Source organism: Barbus barbus (assembly GCF_936440315.1).
Source record: "Barbus barbus genome assembly, chromosome: 18".
Lineage (NCBI taxonomy): Eukaryota > Metazoa > Chordata > Actinopteri > Cypriniformes > Cyprinidae > Barbus > Barbus barbus.
This window is the reverse complement of record NC_136746.1, coordinates 23847782-23864178: the sequence shown is the minus strand read 5'-3', so window position 1 is coordinate 23864178 and position 16397 is coordinate 23847782. Positions and strand designations below refer to the sequence as shown.

The window sequence follows — 16397 nt, the reverse complement described above, 5'->3', positions numbered from 1 at the left end:
TTGTGGCTTGGAATAATAATGTAGCTGTAAAAATAGTTGCCTGCTGAAATTGAAATACAACTTCATGACTAGATAGACACTGTGAGTTTGTCTTAACTATACACGTTAACGTTAGATGTGAGTCACTCAACCGAAGGGAATCCTGTCAGATCGTCCATTCTTTGAGTAAAAGTGTGTGCGGGTTGGCCAATCTGGTTTCCTCCGTTAAAGTTAAACTTTTCAAATAACAATCGCGGTCCTGGACGGTGCAGCTATACCTTACATATGCAGGTAAAATTCTCCAGTTCTTATTAAAAACAAGCTAAATAGACTTCATAGCTAGTGTTAGTGAAGCGGTTAGTGGAATCTTTCTGCCTCCACCTAAGCTCCACCCACAGAAAAACGTCACAATGTTTACTAACAGAAAAAGGGTCTATAGAAAGTCAAGTAGTTGTTACGTTTAGGTATTGGGTAGGATTAGGGATGTAGAATATGGTCATACAGAATATGTGCTTTACGAATAAACAGCCAATTTGTTAATAATAGGCATGATAATAAGCAACTAGTTAGTAGTGAGAATTGGTCCCTATTCTAAAGCATTACCAACATTTGTTTTTGTTATTTTTAAATAAACGTTAACTGAAATTTGATGTAATATAAAAAAAACTTTCTTAATTATTAACTTAAAGTGCTAAAATAACCCTAAAAATTAAGAAAAACAATAAAAAAATGTAATAACAAGAATGACTAAAACTTTAATTAAAATTAAAACAGAATATATATGAAAACAAAATAATAAATATTTAAATTTTGCAAGAAAAAAGTGCACCAAACATTGAGGTGTTCATACTGTTGAGGACAAAGGATCAGCATATTTTTTTAGTATCTTTTTTCTCTATATTTAAGGGACTGGTTGAGCAAAAGAAAAGGAGTCTGTGGACAGGAAGCTCCTATGGTACAATGTCCATGTTTGCGTATTTTTGTGTCAGTGTTCTCCAGAGCCTTTCTTATCAAATTCTGAAGGCTCATTTGAAGGTCACATTCCAAGTCACATGTCTTTTTTACTTCCAGTACAAGTCATTTTTTGTGCCATGGTTTGTTTTGCTCCAAGAAAGCAAGTGTGATTTGCCAACACCATGGTGTTCCTTGTTAGGTTGGGTCGTGACACTTTCTTCACTCTCCCTTGATGACCATCAAGTTGGCAGGAATGGAGCCACTAAAGAACCCAACCTAATCCAGTAATAGCCTGGAGTAAGTCTGTGACTCTTTGAGACAGTGCCTGATTCCTGTGAGGGGGTCATAGAGCTGTCATTGCCCCTTCCCAGCAGCCCTGGCCTAATGAATGGAAATCAAGCAAAACGTCTAGGTGGAAGGAACATCAGAACAAGGGCTCTTTTGAAACAGGCTTGTTTGTCAAAATCTGCAGCAGAACTTGATGTTGACGGTCGTGGTACCCTGCACCTCATCTCCACTCTGTGTGTTAAATTAGTAACCAGACCCTGTGTGCTATGCAAGCAGGGTTATCATGTCCCTGAGAAGTCTTGGCTGCTGAAGGAGCACCTTGACCCAAGCGGCAAGACAAGCTGACGAATCCCACCCAGTGTCATTGCGAAGCCATGGTTGTCCATTACCAATTCCACAGATATGCATCGGTTCAGTTGCCCGTTCCCCCATGTGAAACAGATATAAAACGTAAACTGAATGCAATACCCGATTCCCCATTAGCGGGTAAGACAGAGGCGAGAGGGTGAGGGAGCGTGCAGAAGGATAGACAGCTGGAGATCTGATCTTATCACAGACATAGGCTCGAAAAAAGTCTCCACTTAATTATGCAGTGGAGGCCCGGACCCAGAATCCACTCAGACAGCTCTTGTTCTCTGATTTACCTTCCCGCTGAGCTGAATGTGTTTCAGCGAGAGTCACATTTCAAATTGGAGTTAGAGTGACGTAGTGTGACGAGGAGGCATCAGGCATCAGCTGCGATGAATCTATTTTGGATTTGATGACATAATTTGGCATTCATAGCGCTAGTCTGTAATGAGCCAGAATAGTGAAGGAAACAAAATTAGCATCATAAGGTGGTTGCAAAGTGTTCTGTTTTAGGTGTGTGGAAAATGACAGATTTTTTGAGGAAATCTCAAAATGAATATCCATTTTTTTAATGCTGTACATTAAACGTTGTGATGCCACGTTGTAATTCACTTGTAGCATTTGAATGATATCATTTTTTATAATAATTTTTTTTCTAATGCTAAATACATTTTAATATTGACTGTTTATTCTTTATTGGCTGTAACATGAATATAAAAACTTTAATTTTAGATTTCTTTTGAAGTCATATAACTCTTATTTGACCATAAAGGAATCTTTAAAAACATTTAATATTATTGTTACATATAATCTTTAGTAAATCTCAAAATAAATATCCATTTTATTTATATTTTTTCCATTTCTCATTTTGCCTGAATTTACTTGTAGCATTTGTATTAGTGTTTTTAATTTATTTATTTTTTTCTTACTTATACATATTGTATATAATTTTAATATTTATCTTTTATTCTTTATTAGCTATAACATAAATATAATTATTTTACATTTAGATTACCTTTGCAGTCATGTAACGTTTATTTTGCATTATTTTATTCCTTAAAAACACTAGTAGATTAATAATATTGTTAAACATATAATCTTTAGCAAATCTCAAAATGAACAGCGATTTTCATTCTGTACATTATAATGCTGCGATGCCTAAATTCACTTACAGCATTTAAATGATTGATTTTAGATAGACTTTGTTTTTTGTTTTTTTGGCTACAGCATGAATATAATTATTTTACATTTGGATTAACAATCATTTATTTAATGTTAAATTAATCTTTTAAAACACTAGTAATTTAATAAATTTGTTTAGTATATCTTTAGCAAATCTCAATATGAAAGTAATTATTTATATATATATATATATATATATATTATTATTTTTTTTTTTTTATAAATCGCTCCTAGTCAAAATAGTGAGAACCTCTCCTGTAGTGCATAGAGGTTTGCACCACTTTTGTTCGATAATATTTTTGTCGATAATTGTTTGGAAGCAGCACGTTTTCTCTTTTCCTGTAATCCAGAATCCAGTGAGTGAGTTGGCTTTAGCAAGCTGCTTTCCATCTCCATGAGGTTATCATAGCAAGCTCATGTTGTGAATACCGCAGCTAAGAGCTCTTTAATATACACTTCTCAGTGGCAGCGGTCTCCACGGCGCACATAAGCCCGAGGTGCTCCGTGCATGTCGAGATAAGGGCCTCCACTCTCTCCGAGTGCCGAGGAATCAGCCGCTAGAGCAGCTGTGGAGCCGCCGCAGATAATAAACAATATATTCTCTGTCCAATCCCTCAGAAAGTCTTCCGGAAAACGCAGGTCCCCCTTCATTGTGAGGAGTTCATAAACGGAGCGGCTTTCCGTTGCAAACACGAATGCCATTGTCTCCGGCATCGCTCCTTCGCCCCGCTTAACAAAAGCGGGGACATCACAAAGGGAAACACCTATTCAGATGTAAATGCTCATTTCAGCCATCAGACATCAAAGCTTCTCTTCTTTTTATATTCTTCCGTTTGCTACATTAGGAAGCAGGAGTGTAATCATCTTCATTTCTTCTCTTCAGCTTTTGTGTCTCGGGGCTTTTTGTGTATGGAACGTGGTGGGTGGCCCAGCAAACACTTCTCAGACTTCATGTGGTTCAACAAAATGGAAAGAAGTCATTTTGTGAGTGATGTAAAGCAGTTCCTGAGGAAAATAAACAGAGAACAGTAGGTTGCATTCAATTGAGGTATGCTGCAGGCAGAAGGGGGCTTTCTGGGCTCAGGGCTGCCAGGATGCTGTGTTTTGCTCCGCTGGGCCATAGCTCAGAACCAGAGGAAAGGGGAATCGTGTGAGTTTGTGTGTGTTCAACTCTCTCGCTCCCTATGACAGGTGGGATCCTAACAGGGAGTGCGGTGGCGATCACTTCCCATAAATCTGCCTCAGCTGGCCTCAGATCTGACAGCTGGCATCATGCCCTCTCCTCTTTTCACTCATTTCCCCCTGTTTTTTCCCCTTTCTCTCGGTTCCATGTTCCATCTTGTATCTTGAGGACTAGGGATTCACAAAATGTCAAATGTACTTTACCAAGTCTGTACTAAAAAAAAAACAGCAAATTCTTTTTAATGTGAGCAGTCAAGCCATTCACAGCAAAAATACAGGTGTGTGCCTGTTAAATTATGGAAGAGCAGAAAGATGGCTCTGTCTGATTTTTTTGTCCATTGATTTTCTGGCGAGTATTATAGGCTAGTTTTTATACGGTAAACAAAAGTCAGCATTTTTTTTACTGCACACATTGTATGTATTCAGCATATATTCAGTATATATTCATGAAACATGAAAAAGAGTTTAAGTAACAACAGGTATTCATAATATAATTAAAGTAGTTTTAATAATATTTATTAATAAAATATTAATATTTATTATATATAGTGATAAAACAATATATTTTAACAATGAAATTTAATAATTTACTGTATTTTTGTAAGTTGTTTATTTATTTATTTTATCACTGATTATATACTTGAATAATTACTTGATTAATTTGAACAATAACATACATTTTGTTTAATCTAATTATAAAAGTGCTTTTAAAGTATTTTTGCATTCCTTTTTATAAATATTTGTTATTTTTATATTGTATTAATATTTATTATTATTATTTATCAACAGCTGTTTATACTGTTTACATTTTTAATTTGTTCTATTTCTCTCATTGTTACAGATTATTTACTTGAACATTTATTTGATAAATGTAATGATCAATGCTTACATTTTACTTCATTTTAAGTTTAAATACTTTTAAAGCACTTTTTACTCCATAATATTTAATATGTTTATATATTAATATGTATTATTATTAATCATCAACAGTAAATATAATATAATAAAAATAATCTAAATATAACCATCTAATTTAATCTAATATATTAAAAATATTAAAACTTTTAATTAAATATTCAAAGTATTTAAATAAAGCAAAATGTTTAGTAGCATGTTAGCTTTTGCTGTGGTATCAAGAATTGTGAAATTTTACTGGTACTGATATTGACGTTTAAATAAAGCCGTATTTTTATTGAGGAACTTTCCTGAACATCCTTTATATTTTCAACATGTCATTGTGACTATTAAAATTTAGAGGGCAAAAACTTTGCTGACCTTTCAGTAACTATGTCAGAGTAAGAGGAGGTTGAGAGAAATGGTTGTGAGAGAGGAAAGAAGATGAGGTGCATTGAGAAATTTCCCTGGGGGACAGGAACTGCTCTGAATATCTGGCGTATGACCAAAACTTAACAGAGCTCTGCATTTGGCCCATGTCATAAATAAATTTCCCCTCTGTCTTGCAGATGGCCTGGCTGCCCTGTCGTTCTCCATCAGCTCGCTCACCTTGATTGGCATGCTGGCAGTGATCACATACACGGTGAGTGGCCAACAGAGAATTGGTAATGGTGGGTGGTTACTTGTGCCCCATCGATTTGCATGCGTTTACGAGGGTTGTGTGCGAAGAGACCGCTCAGCACTGTCATGGGGAAGCAATTTTTAGACATAATATGCATGTTTCTGTCCACAATTTAAGTATGCTTGCCTATCCTTTTATAGGCTGAAGTGTGTGATTTCTGTACTGCTAGTATCAAAAACACTGCCTCATTTGCCATTGGTTGAAACCCCCCCCCCCCCCCCCCCCCCCCAGATTTCTCCGCCTTAAACTCATGCCATTGGTTGAACCAGTGTCAGGTTGGTTTGGAAGCTCAAACAAACTGCAATGTTTTGACTATGTAATGACAACAACTGAAAGGATTATTGTGATTCATAGATGTGTAAGAGAATCATTTTCCTGAAGCGGTTGTTGACCTAACTTTGATTGTAGAGTCCCGATTGGTCATCTTCATGCGTAGGTTTCTCATATGCCACAAAAGCCGCCTGTATGGAAACAGTCTTTGATTGTAGTCATCCTGAATGATGAAGCAGCCCCTCAACGGTAGAAATGTTTTGTGATTCTTGCGTTTTGGCCTACAATCGCTCAAAATGACACACTGTCATTTCTCACCGATGTGTGTGGACGTGTGCCTGAGATGCCGGCGTGATGTATATGCCCTGTTATCTCTCTCCTATTTATATATCTGAGCCTGAAGGCCATTAATAAATGCTCGTATTCTGATTCCTTCAGCATACTGTAGCTGTTCTGTTCGGATAAGATAAATTGATTGTACTGTAACACTTGTTAATGTCATCCATTTTTCATCGCCAACATCATGAGTAACTAGGCTATGAGAATCTCTGCTTTACCAGGGATTGAAGAGAATGAGGAGGAATATGTTTCACTGTGGCACACTATTTTTAAATAATTACATATTTAATTTTAAATGAAGAAGCATATTTAGTACCATAATCATTTTTGCAGTGATAAAGAAATTGGTATCATGAATTGTGAACTGGTATTTGTGTGTATAATAATATATGTATAATATTTTAATATTTTTTTCAGGATTCTATGATGAATAAAATGTTGAAAAAAATGCATTTATTCAAAATAGAAATGTAACTGTATACACTATTGTTCAAAAGTTTGTGGTCAAATCTTTTCTTTTTTTTAAGAAATTAATCATTTTATTTACCAAGGATATTACATTCATAAAAAAATAATAGTAATGACTTGTATTCTTATAAAAGAGTTTTTATAGTTCAATAAATAAGTAAATTATATATATTTGTATATTAATTATATGTATATATAATATAAATTATGTAAATATAAATATATACATGGAAATACATGGAAATATTTTCAAAATATATACTGAATGAATGTGTATATACACAGTACACACACATACAGCATATTATGCACACAAAAACTTTTACTTTGATAATTAAATAATTTGACAGTTTGACAGCTTATATATATATATATATATATATATATATATATATATATATATATATATATATATATATAATCTTCCTGATCCCAATCTTTAACAACACATTAAAATTCACACATTTAGTTTTGCATATCAATTCTAAAATTTCAGTAAGAAGTTAATTGAGTTACTGCTGCTATTAAGTCTATTAAGTCACTTTTATGTTGCTGCTTTTCATGTAATTGTACATAACAGAGACGTTCAAGCTATTGAATACAGGTGTTTATTAAAGTTTTGACAATTTTCAGAAAGCTCTGAGGATGGTAATGTTCTCCTTTCTGACCTCCTGTTGTCAGAATCTCAGAGAGTGGCTTATGGAGAAAGAAATACTCCTAGTGCGCGGTTGTTTTTGATCTTCTCGGCTGTGGTACAGAAATTCAGAACCAATCAAAGATTCCTTGTCAAAAACCAGGGTTCACTCACTCGGGCTGTTCTTATTGCATTTTGTCTTTCCTGTTGTTGCTTTTCTCAGCCCTCCTCCTCCCTTTCTACACCAAAGAACTCGAATCACCCTCCCTAATCCAAGTTTCCAAAGCGGTGGGTGATTTATCATACCGGCCTATGTGTTATTATTATGCATGATTAACCTAATGGAATCTAAGTGATGGGCGCCGTATGCAGCCGCAGTGTTGTCCAGGGTGTGCAGGTTAATTTATCACTGCACTTTGAGCCAAGGTGGCCACTTGCTCTTAATTCAAACCACTGGCCGAGATGTAAAGCCGTAATGACAACACCACGGCCGGCTGCGTTTCAACTAAACACTAAAGCAAGCATTTCAAACCTTCAGCACTTGCTGTTTTTGGCCAGCATCACACTTTGCTGAGCTACTGGGAAATTAATATTCAACCTAAGCACATACAAACAGGAGCCTCGGCTTGTTAATAACCCTCTGAAGTGCCATATGGTCAGGGCGGGTGAAGCTAACTTACCTATCCAATGCTTGGATGGCCAGCTCTTGAAAACAATCATGCTGGGAGTTTGAATCGTGCTTTTTAACTGAAACAGCATGAAGTTGCAAAAGTTTGGTTATTTCAGGCTGTTTGGGGTTTGCTGTTTTGCACTTGAAACGCCTTTTTTTACTTCCTGCACGATGGCTCATATTTTGTTTTAATCCTCAGAAGAGTGAATTCAAGCATTTGCACACGTCTCTTAAACCTTCTACCGACAGGTTTAAAATGGCAGTCACTGTTGTGTACAGTATGTGTCAGTTCTTGCCACTTTATTCTAAACTTTTCCCATTAGTGATCACCAATCACCTTGAACTCATCGTCACCTCATCCGTGTTTATCCGTGCTCTCCTTTTTTGACACCTTTATGTACTCGTAGACCCTCCTTTGTCCAAGATGCCGTTTCAAGAAGCCTTTATCACCCTCAATGTTATGAGGTGCAAAAGTGTGTTTTATGCTTGATTGAGCCCAGTTCTGCTCAAAGCAGTTCCTGACATCACAAAGTCTAAACCGGTTGCTGTGCTTCAAAAACGCTGCTTGCATTATCAATTTGAACCCATTTAACGTCCTTCATTGGGTAATATAGATGCTGAGGTCTTCTATCAAGCTCATTTTACTGCTGGTGTGACGTTACATTGAAAATTATTGACCCGATGACTTTTTAATGTGCATGTAATATTTGCATATGCATATGAGCGTATATCACGGCTCTTTGATCTGTCCGCTTGACCGTGGGCCGTCTCAGTCCCTGTGCTGCGTGACACAGAGTGGTGATTTAAAAGTCTGGCTGGTGTGCTGACGTTCAGCCCTGGAGGGTTCCTCTCCCTCTTAAATCTGCAGCCCAAAGATGCTGATTCCCAACGAGTGGGTGACCGCATTAATTTCCACTGATTTAATCATAGTGCTGCAAAAATGACCTGCGACTGGCAAGAGAGCCTCTTCCTCCTCCTCACCGTCTCGGGTGCATCTGAGGAGCCACTTCAACAACAAATGCCACAATTTTAATTTTCTCAGGTCTCCGCTTATATGCAGAGTTTCTTTTTCCATATTTCAGACCTATTCATTGGATTCTTGAGACAGAAAATGTTTTTTTTTTTTTCCATCTGTCTTTTTAATTAGGTAAATTATTTAGTTTGCTTGTTGTTATTCGATGGTTGGTTAGTTTTAGGAATATGATTATACTGTGGCTGCTTCAACTTTCTTTCTTTCTTTCTTTCTTTCTTTAAGGAAGTTGCTTGTTGACGGCTGACAGTGGTAGGGAATAGTTGCACACTAACTATACTGTGTTTTAACATTTTAGCTGAAACACTGTATTGGCCAATCAGCACCCAGAACCAGAGCTGCAGTATGCGTTTTATAAAACATTTTAGATATCATATTAATTTAGTTTTCACCATGACAAGTGACACAGATGTGTTTCTCTCACAATGTACTCCACACCTGCATGGACAGTGTAAATTGACAGTGTTATATTTACAAAGCAACATCAAATCGAATTAGCCTCTCATTTCCAGCAGTGTAACACGTTTGTATTTAATTTACAGACTACAAAAGGGACAGAAGAAACACTGAAACACCATCTGGCAGAAGACCATTACTTGTTGCATGCTGAACTCTCTATACATCTGTTTGTTTTTTTGACAGTTTTATTCACTCTCTGTGTCTTCATTATGGCATGAACAAGGTAGAGAGGGTTTTAGTATAGTAACACGAGATGGCCTTTTGATGGTTTAATGTTGCATGTAATTTTAGTGGATGTACTGATTATTGTTGTTTTATTGTTGTTGAAAACAGATTGGCATTATTTTACATCCGTTTCCTCCTCCATCAGTAAAGATACTTTTGTGAAATTATTTGCATAATTACAGTATGCTCCATTGACACTGAAAACATGATTTGGATGTTAATTTAAATGACCTCAAACACAAAGTTAAAGAGTTTAAAGAATTGATTACTCAAAATAATCAAACAGCTTCTTGGTCGTGGAAAATCCAGATTTTTTTTTTCATAGCAAGAGAGAGAGAGGGGGACGGGATCGGAAAAGAGAGAGAGGGGGGACGGGATCGGAAAAGGTCCGCAAGTTGGGGCTTGAACTCGGGACACCTGAAGTGCGACGGCACTACATGTCGGCATGCTGCCCACGAGGCTATTGGTACAAACAAAAAAAGCCCTACATTTATTGGTCAAAAAGTGAGGAAACCCTGCTAAAGAGTCTTGAGGTATATGGTAGGTATATGCTTGGAAGAATTATTGTATGCACATTATTGTATTTTTCTGCAAAATCTGCCACATTGAAAATGTAAAGAAAGTCAGAAGAAATTCATAGTTTTGTGGCAGCGCACACTTTTCCCATGCAGGCTGTTGAACAAAAGCATCCTTGTGTAAGGGGGTGTACGCCTCCACTTTTTCCTCACTCTCTCTCTCTCCGATCCCCACTTTCATCCCTCTCTTCTCCGATCTCCCAGCTGACAACCGCAACCCCTTCATCTTCCATCTCTCCACCTCTCCTCTTTCTCTCTCGTTCTCTCTCTCTTCGTCAAAATATCATACTCTCTGTCTGTCTCTTGCCTCAGGTCTCCTTTTCCAATCAGCACAGAACACACCTGTTTTTGTTTGGAGTGTCTCTTTTATTTTTCTCACGCTTGACGGACTGCAGGGGCAAGGAGGGCAGGAAAGAATGGGAAGGAGGAGGCGAAGGAGGAGGAGACGTCTCACTGGGGTTGCAGGACAGATTCCTCTTTTATGAGGACCGCTTGGTATTCGGGACATGGTCCGGCCTTTAGAGCCCTCGTGACTCATAGCAGAGGGTGTCACGGCCTGTGGCGACGGACGGACGCACATGGCCTGACTCTTGCGATGACGAGTTTTACAGAGCACATCACTTTTCCTGCTTTAAAAGCATCTTTGGCAGAGAAGATAAAAAGGTCACCAGTGTTTTAGCTGCCTTCTGAAGATCTAATTGTGCCGCTGACTTTTGTCAGGATTTTGATATGAAAGCTTTTGAAAATGGCAGAACAGCACGAATGTGGGTGCATGAGGGTTTTTCTTCTTGAGGTGTGTGTACGCACAACCTTGTCTCTTTTATTCTCTGCCTGTATTGATTTGCCACCAGGAGAGTATTGAAGATGGTCTTTATTTTTAATTAAAGTTCACAAAGCCCATATTGAGAAGGCTAGCAGGCTTCTGACCCAAGCCTCACTGCATAAGACCTGCGCTTCCTAATGCCAAGATGGGGGAAAAAAACATCGATGAGCTCAGGGCGTTGAAATAACCTCTGATTTACAGCCCCCAGAAACTGCAGGGTTTTATCATATTTCCCTACATGAGCTCAGATATTTCTTCTCTTATGCACTTTGTGTGTGTGAAAGTGCACTTCGTGCCGTCACATGGGGGCACTGTTAGGCTGTGCATTGCTGGAAATCAAGCCGTACATCTCAAAATGGTCGCTGCATGCAAACACACACTCTCACACTCTTTTCATCTCATCCTCTTCACCCTCGTTGCACAGAAAACACATACATGGATTCAGTGGGCTTCTGAATAACACCATTTAGAAAGTGCTCTTTTATTATCAAGTACCGTATTGTATGGATTTAGTTCCCCTGCGTAGTGGTACTTCGAGGCGTTCAGCGGGACTCTTCGTGAAATTGGTGTGGCACTCTGCCTGATGACTGTGAATGGTGTGTAATTGGTCATTAATGCTCATTCTTTCTCCATGTCAGGCATACGGGATGTCCGTCTTGCCGCTGAACCTGATTAAGGGCACGCGCAGCATCCTGTACGAGCGGCTGGAGAACACTGAAGACATGGAGGAGGTGGAGCACCAGATAGACAAGCTCAAATCCAAGGTCTCTGTGTGTGTGAACTGAATTCTGATCAGAGCTCTGCTCACTTTATTTAGGATGAACTGCTTGTCTGTTGCTGTCCTTGAGGTCAGTGAGTCTCAACTGGTGGGTCTCGACCCAAAATTGGTCTGAGGGCTGTCAACAGATGCAAATAATGAATGCAATTTGAATACTACAGTTCAAAAGTTTGGGATAGTTTTAACACTAATATTCAGCAAAGCTGCATTAAACTGATAAAAAATTACATTGATGAAGATAATGTTTTTGAGCAGCAAATCAGCATTAGAATAATTTCTGAAGGATCGTGTGACTGAAGACTAGAGTAATGGCTGCAGAAAATTCAGCTTTGCCATTACACGAATAAACACTATATATGTTAAAATAGAAGAATGTTTAAGTAGAAAATAGTTATTTTGAATTATAACAGTATTTTTTACAATGTTATGAATCATACTCTATTTTTGATCTAATAATTGCAGCCTGGGTGAGTGTAAGAGTCTTCTTTCAAAAACATCTTACTGACAACCAAACATTTGGACGGAAGTGTATTTAAGTAAAATAAAAAAGCTTAAAAAGAAGAAGAAACACTTCCCATATCTTTCTCTATGTTGGTGTCAAAGGTTGTACAGTGTTTTGGCAATAAATAATCTGTGATTTGGTTGAAACTACACAAATTAGGTAGAGACCAACATGGTTAGTATGACATCCCTTGTCTGTATAAACCATGAACAGAATAGCAAAAACTAAAGGAAAATATGACCTAGACAACAGTAAATATCGGTTTACAAACAAAACTGTAGCTGTAGCAGTAGATCATTTAATGGAATCGACAAATGCATAAATGTAAACATGGATAAGTAATGGTTTATACCAACTTCAACTTTTTGTGGTAACTAATTGGCTGCTGAGAAAATGAAACATATTTTTTTTAAATTTGAAATCAAATACAATATAAATACCAGTATGATGTATTTTTTATACAATAAGCAATTTTGTACCTTTCTCTTCAGTGTGCTGATGGGCGTCCTCTCTCTATGAGAGACCGGAGGAACCTCCAGGATCTTGAAGCCAAGCTACAGTTGCTGCATCGGCGAGGCCATCACCTGGAGATCGCAGAGAGGAACTGCTGCAATAAAGTGGGCTCTGCTCTCCGTCCCATGAAGGTATGTTGAGTTTAACCTCAGATAAATTTTATTGACTTTGTACATGTGCTTTTTGCAGTTTCAACTACTCATGATTGCTCACATTGAAGTGGTTCTGTTTGTAACAAGTGTTGCATGTTTGGCTTTGAATCACAGAGGTCATGCAAAAAGAATTCCAATTTTTTATGATCTTTTTGAAATTACTTTTTTTTTTTTTTTTTTCGGTCCGTGTACTCTCAAAACAAGATTTAAAAAAAACTCAAAGAAACCATCTATTGAAACTAAGATGAAAAAAATGGCTTGGTTCTGAATGTGTACAACTGTCTTACAACTGAAATCATATGAGCAGCCACATTTATTTTAACAAGGTGGCACAAAATTATTTTAATTCTTATGGTCAGCCTAAATTATGACAAAATCTCTTCAAAAAATAAAAAGCTGATGACTTCAAATAAACTTGAATAGACTTTGCAGTTGTTCAGTATCAGTTTTGAAAGAATATAATTTCTTTAACTCATACTTTGGATCAAACAGTAAATACTTCAAATCATAAACGGCTGTCTTCCCACACACTGACACAACTGAATATCCAGAGGTGACAGTTCTCTCTGATGGAATAAAAGTGGCATTCGTAAGAGATTTTAACGAGTCAAATGATGCCAGATCGAGTTCAGCTCTTTGTGAACTGCAATCCTCACCCTGTTGCACCACATTTTATCAGAAGTCATTCAAATAGGTTGTATTTTCACAAAAGTCATGAAGTCAAAATTATCCCTATTTTCTTCCTGGTCTTTATCAGAATGTTTTTCTGCATCTGAAATAACTGTTCTTTCTTTATTCTGTCAGTGTGTTTTTTTTGTTTTGGTTTTTTTTTTGGTTAAGGTTAACTAATAGACAAATAGCTATTACAATTAATTTAATGAAAGTTACTGCAATAATAGTAAATAAATTTAAATGCCATCTGCAAACTCTCATTCAGGACTGTTTGAATTTTCTGTTTCACTTGTGAATCCATGACGTTATGGAAGTAAAATATGTTGCAGATGCCATTTCAGGTTTTCTTAAAAAATTCAATTGATTTTGCAATAATATCATCAGATCAGTTGCATAAAGTATGATTTACATGTTTTATATAAGCTTAGACTTATATATACTATAACACTTATCATTTATATTCTTTTTTCCCTTTTGATGTTTTTTTCAAGCATTTTTGTCATCTTGTTCCTAATTAATTGTTCCATTATGTCACTATCTTGCACAGTCTATCAAGGGGGAGGTGTGAAGGAAATGCATTTTCCTTGTGACGTTGATGTAACACATACATTACGACTTAATTTGAATGCCAACACATTTTCCCAAGAATATCAAAAAACCTTTGGGTTTTATCACCTTGGCACAGATTGGCCAAACTGAGCAACCACTTTGCTAGATGCATTATTTCACCTTATTACTGTGCTTTTGTCCAGCTAATGAAGCCATTTTTTATTGAATATATAATATCTCTATTTATTTATTTGGCAGCTCTTTTTCGATACGTGTGCTCACTGGGAATGACCTTGGCTGTATGACTTACTTTCTCCTGTGGGACACAAAAAGTAATGTTTAAATAATATCCTGACGATTCACATAAACTGAGGCTATTAAGCTTGAAAATAGCTAAATGTGGTTGAGTAAATGATGACAGAATTTCTATTTTCAGAGAACTGTCCCTTTAAATATACATGTAGTGATGCACAAAATCGCTGTGATTGTCACAAACCTTCTGCACTCCTGTAGCCTATCTTTAAGATGTTTGCCGTCGTTCATTCACTTGCTGTTATTCTTTGCATCGTTTCTTCTCCCAGCATTCTCTGCACCAGAGGGGTTCCTCATTTCCATCTTAAGCGGCACACTAGCAGCAGACATGAACATGGCACTCTAATGATAGACTCCAGCCTCTATTTATACCTAAACTAGGCTTGAGATTTACCAATTTTCTCATAAGAGCTTCAGGGGAAATGCATACTGAGAGGAATCTGTCTGCCAAACAGATCTCTCCATAAGCCACTGCGCCTTGTTTACGTCGCCATGATGCGCTTGTTTTAGCTTAGCGTATGTCTTTGATTTACAGTGCAAATTTAACGATTTAGTGCAAAGGTCAGCATCTCCTCTTCATATTCTCCAAGGGCCATTTTCAGGCTTGATTCGCGCTCCCTGCTGCGAAGTCTCACATGTACTTTGTTGTCGCTAACACAACATGCGCTTTGCTGTGAGAGCCAATGGCCTTACGTAATAGTTACGTGGCTGTAGAAAGTGAGGCCCAGTGGGTGGTTTGTTAACTGTTGCATGGGTGGTCCAATGGGGCGATTTGATACGTGTGAGTCCCTGCTGATGAGTTTAGATAAATTCAGCTGTCAGCACAGACTAATAGATCACGAGGTAGATGAACACATGAGCGCACACTTCTATTACCCTTTAATGTGGACCCAGCAGATGTGATTGATTCCATTAAGAGAGCAGGTTAATTGACCTAAATTCTGTATCAGTTTGATTGATTAAGTTTGATTGATTTTAATTATCGTGTTTACCGTTTCATCTGCGGCGGAAATTAGTTCGGAAAATTGAAAGTGGTGTATTGGAGGTACTTAGGTATTTTAATGAGCCCTGAGAAGATGAAACGCAACACTTACCATTCAAATTGCACATATTTCCTCCCCTTGCGACAAGTAACGAGCACGCTATACGTATAGTCGCCATGGTGGTTTGCTTCTAACCGTAGAGCTGTAGTAGAAGTGCACGTGTGTCAAGAGGTTCGCACATTAGAACCCAGCAGGCCCTCGGAATGACGGCAGTGGCAGGTGGTCGCAAGTCCAATTATAAAATGAAATAAACCTGTTTATGAAGCCTGTGCGAGTGTGATACCTATAGAGGCTTTCATTATCATTCAAAGGATATTAAAAAAACCTCTCTTGTAATGCACTTTCAGACAGTGCACTGATAACGCAGCCCTTGGCAGAGCTTGGAGCAAGGACGATTATGGACTGGGCCAATGTGACCAGGGGCATCTGGCTGCCAGGGGCCTCGAGCGGTCCGTTATGGCCAAACATGGGGAAACAAGCCGCTGCAGATGTAAAATTGATATAGATAACAAACAGAGCTTGAATGTGTGCACAATGTGAAATAAACAAAGCAATGAGAAACTTAACTGTTTATGTGCCTTCCTCAAGGTTGTATAGTTCATTGGTATTTTGGAGGTTGTGTTCTATTTTGTGGAACATTATGTTCTATTTTACTCTTTTTGCACTTAAAGGCCCCTTTACACAGCCAGTTTAAGGTTGCTCTGTGCCCGCTCAAAAGTCAGTGTGAAGACCCAATGCTTTATCAAAGACTAAATTATGCTTGCTCAGACCCACCTCAGCCCCTAGTATTAATGTATACAGTTGTAATTGCTGTGTAAATTAATTTAAAGGGTTAGTTCAACCAAAAATCAAAATAAGCACATGATTTACTCAC

General features: G+C 37.5%; 1 protein-coding gene across 1 annotated transcript in view; it reads left to right on the top strand.

Annotated features, from left to right (window-relative positions):
- The window catches only part of LOC306884637 (lysosomal cobalamin transport escort protein LMBD1), a 93742-nt gene that overhangs the window by 42639 nt on the left and 34706 nt on the right, over nt 1–16397 (top strand). The window contains exons 7-9 of the mRNA XM_079440693.1: nt 5397–5470; nt 11641–11766; nt 12774–12926. Of these exons, the coding sequence (XP_079296819.1) occupies nt 5397–5470; nt 11641–11766; nt 12774–12926 (353 nt within the window). The remainder of the gene's footprint in view (nt 1–5396; nt 5471–11640; nt 11767–12773; nt 12927–16397) is intronic.